The 6,000-nt window shown below is 50.9% G+C and overlaps 1 protein-coding gene across 1 annotated transcript in view; it reads right to left on the bottom strand.

Annotated features, from left to right (window-relative positions):
• Nucleotides 1-6,000, bottom strand: part of CCDC60 (coiled-coil domain containing 60) — a 202,052-nt gene that overhangs the window by 33,057 nt on the left and 162,995 nt on the right. The window contains exon 6 of the mRNA XM_006151553.2: nucleotides 1,959-2,049. Within this exon, the coding sequence (XP_006151615.1) occupies nucleotides 1,959-2,049 (91 nt within the window). The remainder of the gene's footprint in view (nucleotides 1-1,958; nucleotides 2,050-6,000) is intronic.

Here is a 6,000-nt window from a genome sequence, read left to right on the forward strand (position 1 = left end):
CACATGGTGAAATGAATTAGAGCTAAGAAGAGGTTCTTCCTCTCCGCTGAGCAAGAGTGTTGGAGCTTGCCACAGACCCCACCACTCCCTGCCGTTCTCCACTCAGCCTGACTTTTTTCCTAAGCACAGTGTGCCTGATCCTTAAAGGCTGATTTGGCATTGATACGCACTGCACATGCAAAAATGTGTCAGAGGCTACAGAAATTGGTAGGAGTCTCTCTTTCAAAATCCTCGTTTTATAGGTGGAGAAACTTGACATCGGGAGAGAGAGGACTTGTCCAAGGTCACACAGTGACCAAACCAGGTCCTGAGTCCTAATTTCATTCTTCTCTCCACCCCCAGAGTGGGCAATGCTGCAGCTCAGGGTCTGACCTGCAGACTTGCTGGAGAATTCAGTCTTGTGAAAGTTCGCGTCCAGTGATTCACTTTCCCCTCTCCTAGCTTTAGTCATGAATATTCCTGAAGGACATTTTGTAAGGTTTCTGCCTCCTGCTGCTTTTTCTGTTCATCTCTGGAGACGGATGCATGCAGTATCTCCATAGCAACTTTCTGTGATCAAAACAAAGGCTCCCACTTCTCAGGTCTAGGAGCATCCCGATGAAAGAGCGAGAAAATGATGAAACTCTTCCAGTGGGGGACAGTATAATCACATGATGGAGAATATGCATTCAAAGAGTCTGGTTTAATTAACAGAGTCAGTTTCACAAACAGACATAAGATTAATATCTGACTCTGCCATCACTTAGCTGTGTTACCTCATGTAAGTCACTTAACCTCTCTGAGCTCCAACTTCCTCTTCTCCCACCAGGGGATAAAAACGGTGCCTTACAGGGTTATTCAGAAGGCAGAAATGGATCACTTACCCAAAGAACTTCCTTAGCACAGAATCTGGCCCATTGCAATAATATTTAAAAGGGACCCATGAAACTGACATAACCACAATGATGCTCGACATCTTCATACATTTGGAGTGACCTTCCATATGGTTTTCCGGGTTCTTCACAGATGTTGTGAGGTAGGCAGAGATGAGCCTTAGACTGTGTCCCTTTTGTGGTTAAGGGATGGGTTGTGTAGTTGTGCACTTGTTCATCTATCTTTACCTGTTAAAATATTACCACTTGGTGGGCCAGCCAGTGGTACGGTGGTTAAAGCAGCTGGATCACACATGGTTGACTGAGTGGTTCAAGTCCCGAACCTGGTAGCTTAGAAAATACACCAAACGTGTGTGTGTGTGCATAAGATCCCAAGAGGAGGATGGAGGAGACGGGATTGAGGTGTGGCCATCTCCCTGGGTGGATAATTTCTCACTTTCTCTCTCTCTCTCTTTGTCTCTCTGTCTCTGGCAAGTGCATTCACCCTATAGCAGAAAAAGAAAAAAAAGATGCACACACACACACACACACACATATATCTTTATCAAATCACCACTTGCCATAGTTTCATTATGGTGCTTGTTTGTTGAGTAGATGCATTCGGGTGTTTCTGGGTTTGAAATAGCTTTGGATCGAAAAGAATAGATCTCTTGAAATCCTCTTAATAGTAAACACACATTCTAGTTTGTAGAAAATCCTGTCTGTGGATTCACTCATTTTCTGACTAACAGAGAGAGAGAGAGAGAGATTGAGATTGAGAGAGAGAAATGACTGTTATTGATTTAAAAGAAAGAGTGAGGTGAGTCCATTTCCTTCTGGTGACATCTTATTAAGCAGCTGCTCACACCCCCGTCCCTTCCCCATCAAGTAGCGTCCGGCCAGATGTCATCTCTCCTATAATCCCCAGATAACTATTTTAATTAAAATGTGTAAAAACCACCCAACGGCATGCGGGCTTCATTCCGAGAACTCACTAGGAAAAAAAAACAAAAAAGAAGACTGGCAAAAGAGAAAAGGCTGGGCCCCAATGCTCTCCAGCACAGTCCGGCCTGGTGGCCATGCAGCAGCCCTGTGTGCGGCGATTACCTTGGGCGCGCTGACGAAGTGCTCCCACCTCTGTCCCATGGACTTGTCCTTATTGAGTTTTTTTATTGTGCTCTTGCTTCCGCCGGGGTCCCTGAGTGAGAAACAGCTTAATGAGTTCTCTGTTTCCAGGACCTCGGTTTATTACAAGTTCCTTAAACGCAATACATGGAGGATGAGTAGTGGCTGGGTTCTGATGCAAGGTCCCTCTTCCTTCCTGTCCTTCCTATACTGGAAAGGCAGTGTGAGGGACAGTTCTCCATAGCCAGATCTTTGGAGTGACAATCGAGGATCGAGAGACCACTGTTTATTACTCTGGAGCAGAGGAAGGTGGACTGCATCTCTTTGCATTCTGCATCTGTGGGCATTTTGGCCTTAAGTCTTTTTACAGACTCTAGGGCAGGGTTCCCATTACTCCTGAGGGTGAAGTGAAAGGTGTGTTCAGGTCTTAATCTCTGCATGTTCTGTTGCCTAAGGGCCCCACCATTAGGAACACTACTGCATACCACAATGAGAATATTAGTAGGTGGGGTTGGAGGGAGTGGATGAGATGGTTTGCACAGTGAAAAAAATCGTTGTTTTGAGGTTAGCTGAGCAGAAGTTCTCTACAATATGATGTGCAAGATGCTTCTGCACCTTCTCACTGAATCATTTCAATTGCTATAACCTTGTGACATAGTCATCATCACCCCATTTCACAGACGAGAAAACAAATTCCAGGCTCTTAAGTCACTTACTCATGCAGATTTGCAACAAAACGAATGACACTGATGCTGCAGGGCTCCTCACTTACATGGGCCCTCCTGCAGGGCCTTGTACCTAATTTTGTATTCCTTTTTTTTTTTTTTTTTTTTTCTGAGAGAGAGATTTTTGCTATAAGGTGCATGTGCTCACCAGAGAGACAGACAGAAAGCGAGAAATACCCCCCAGGGAGGATTGCCACACAACAGTCCCTTCTCTGCTCTTGGGATTTGGTGCATGCATGCACACATGCTCAGCATGAGTTTCAAGCCACTGGGCCTGGGACTTGAACCATAGCCAGCCATGTGGGAGTCCAGCGACATAACCATTATGCCATCTGCTGGTCCCTGCATTCTTGTTCTTAAAGGGACATTTCCCCAGTGAAATAAACTCCAGGCCCTACAAAACCTAGATCCTGCCTTTCTGAGTTGGGGGCCTTCTGGATAGGAGACTGAAGCCCCAGCAGGGTCTATTGGTAACAGGCTCATAACCTATTATCTGAACCTTGTGGGACTAAATGTGGCCGAATTCCCAAGGTTGGCATTTGGGGAAGGATAGGTGCTGCCCATATCATAGTTGAACATAATCCCTCTGATTAGGTCTGAGGGAAGCATCCTATAATCAAATGCAATTGATATTTCTGCAATGAAACATATGGATATTTATACTAGGTGGGATTAAAAAAAATTACTATGAACTGTTTCATGTGAAATTTTGCCACCAAATCAGTTTGGTCCCTGTTGGATTTTGCTGCAGGATGAGTTATGGTGAAACAGTTCTCAGCCTTTTGAACTTCGAACTTAGGGCTCTAGGCGGCCTCTGTTGCAGAGCAGGGGGGGAGTCTCAGCGCGTGATCTAAGTACCTTTGCGTATCTGTTGATTGAGCGGTTGGTCTATCAATCTCTCTCCATCTCTCTGTCTATCTACCCATCATCCATTCATCTCTTTCCTTATCTCCTCTTTTCTCTGGAGAAAGAATTTTAGATGGTTGAGATCCTTTTCATCATTTGGCTGGCTCTCACCTACCACGGAGCAGTGTGTTGTGGCAATAAGAAGATGGACAGACCAGTTTTAATGCGGGGAAGACACTGACAGGAGTCAGGGCTCCTCAGGGGCTGCAGAGTACCGGTGTTGGGAGAGGAGTTCAGATACGCGAGGCAAAAGGGAATCAAGATGAGCCTGACATCAGGCTGGCTTCTCAGGGCATCCGATCCGAGTAGCAGAATCAAAGGCTTAAACTAGCCCAAAGTGGGGGACTGGGGTAGGATCCGGCCGAACCAGCACACAGCCACAACACGGGAAAGGCGCTCAGAGCCCCAGGTGGGAGTCAAGCTGGGGAGGGCAGGGTGAGGATATGCCTCATAGCTTTTTGTAAGACTTTATGTTTGATTACACAATAAAAAGCCCTCTGAATAATTAACAGTGAAGCTCATTTAAGTTGGTTCTGCCTGCCTCTCCCCCGAGTAATCAAATTAGGGAATATTTAAAATCCAGCCAGAGGAAGAAGGAGCGATACTTCAGTTCCATAAACAATAGTTAAACTAGCATTGCTTTTGAAGTCTGATTTAAGACTCACCAACTGGAGGCTTTAGCATTTCCACTTTGGAGCATTTCTTTCAAGACCACAGGGCTTTTTGCTTTTCCCTTTGCTAACGCGGCCCCTGCTGAGCCTCCAGCCTTCTTCTTGAAGTTCAAAAGCAAGCCCCCCTTCCCCTTTTAAAATTAAATCTGGTCCCAGCCAAGCTTTCAAAATCTTAAATATTCAGGCCCAATCGGGAAGATGGAAGTTTTCCACTAATGCTGACTTCCAAGACGACCCGAAATCTATTGCGACTTCAAGCAGCCGGGCTAAATGAGTGAAAAATGTAGCAAGGTTCCCACAGACCTTAAAACGGCTCTGAGCCTTTGCTCTTGCAAAGCCATTGATAAAGACAAGGCCCGGTTAGACAGAATCAGTCTCTCTGATGTTTCATTTTCAGTAGCAAATAAACCAAAAAGGAAGATCAATAGGGGGAGGGAAAAAAATAAAATAAAACCACCTGAGCTGTTCCGTCCATGGCATTCCTTGTGGAGAAGGATAAAGAGGGTTGGCGGTCCTTCGCTGCCACCTGGCAAGGCAATCCTTAGTGGCCTTCACCAAGTAGTCCCAGCCCTGCCCTCCTCCCTGCAGTCAGGTGTAGCACTATGACTTGCTTTGTTGGAAAAGACATGACGGAAATGGCTTGTGGCACTTTGGCTGGTTGCTTTTAAGAGCCGGTCCTCAAATTATCATATTCCTTTCTTGACCTTCTGGATGGTGGAGACGTGCGGTGAGCTGGAGCCTCTGTGAGCCTGGGTCCCTGAGTGACTGTAATGAGCCCAGAGAAGCCCTTGCCGGATTTGCAGGGTGAGCAGGAACCACGCTTCTGTTGTGTGATGCCGCTGAGATTTTGGGGTTGTCCGTGACCTAATCGATGTCCCCGAGACACTGTGTCACCTTCGGCAGGTCTCCCTGAGCACCAGGACCAGAACAGTGTTATGTTGGTGATTTAGAGCAGATTTGAGGATCAGGAGGACCGGCTGCCTGCTGCTTCCTCCCCCCCCCCCCCCCCCCCTCCCCCCCCCCCCCCCCCTCCCCCCCCCCCCCCCCCTCCCCCCCCCCCCCCCCCTCCCCCCCCCCCCCCCCCTCCCCCCCCCCCCCCCCCTCCCCCCCCCCCCCCCCCTCCCCCCCCCCCCCCCCCTCCCCCCCCCCCCCCCCCTCCCCCCCCCCCCCCCCCTCCCCCCCCCCCCCCCCCTCCCCCCCCCCCCCCCCCTCCCCCCCCCCCCCCCCCTCCCCCCCCCCCCCCCCCTCCCCCCCCCCCCCCCCCTCCCCCCCCCCCCCCCCCTCCCCCCCCCCCCCCCCCTCCCCCCCCCCCCCCCCCTCCCCCCCCCCCCCCCCCTCCCCCCCCCCCCCCCCCTCCCCCCCCCCCCCCCCCTCCCCCCCCCCCCCCCCCTCCCCCCCCCCCCCCCCCTCCCCCCCCCCCCCCCCCTCCCCCCCCCCCCCCCCCTCCCCCCCCCCCCCCCCCTCCCCCCCCCCCCCCCCCTCCCCCCCCCCCCCCCCCTCCCCCCCCCCCCCCCCCTCCCCCCCCCCCCCCCCCTCCCCCCCCCCCCCCCCCTCCCCCCCCCCCCCCCCCCCGCCTCTCTGCTTCCTCCCCGTGTACCTTTGTGCACATTCGTTTCTCCGACCATCAACAGCCCCGTCTACAAAACGGGAGAAAAATGTAGCTTTGCCTGAAGATTGTTGTGAGGATGGTTAAAAAAAAAAAAAAAAAAAAAGGGGGGACCC

This window comes from Tupaia chinensis, unplaced genomic scaffold, assembly GCF_000334495.1.
Source record: "Tupaia chinensis unplaced genomic scaffold, TupChi_1.0 Scaffold000320_1, whole genome shotgun sequence".
NCBI classification, from domain to species: Eukaryota; Metazoa; Chordata; class Mammalia; order Scandentia; family Tupaiidae; genus Tupaia; species Tupaia belangeri.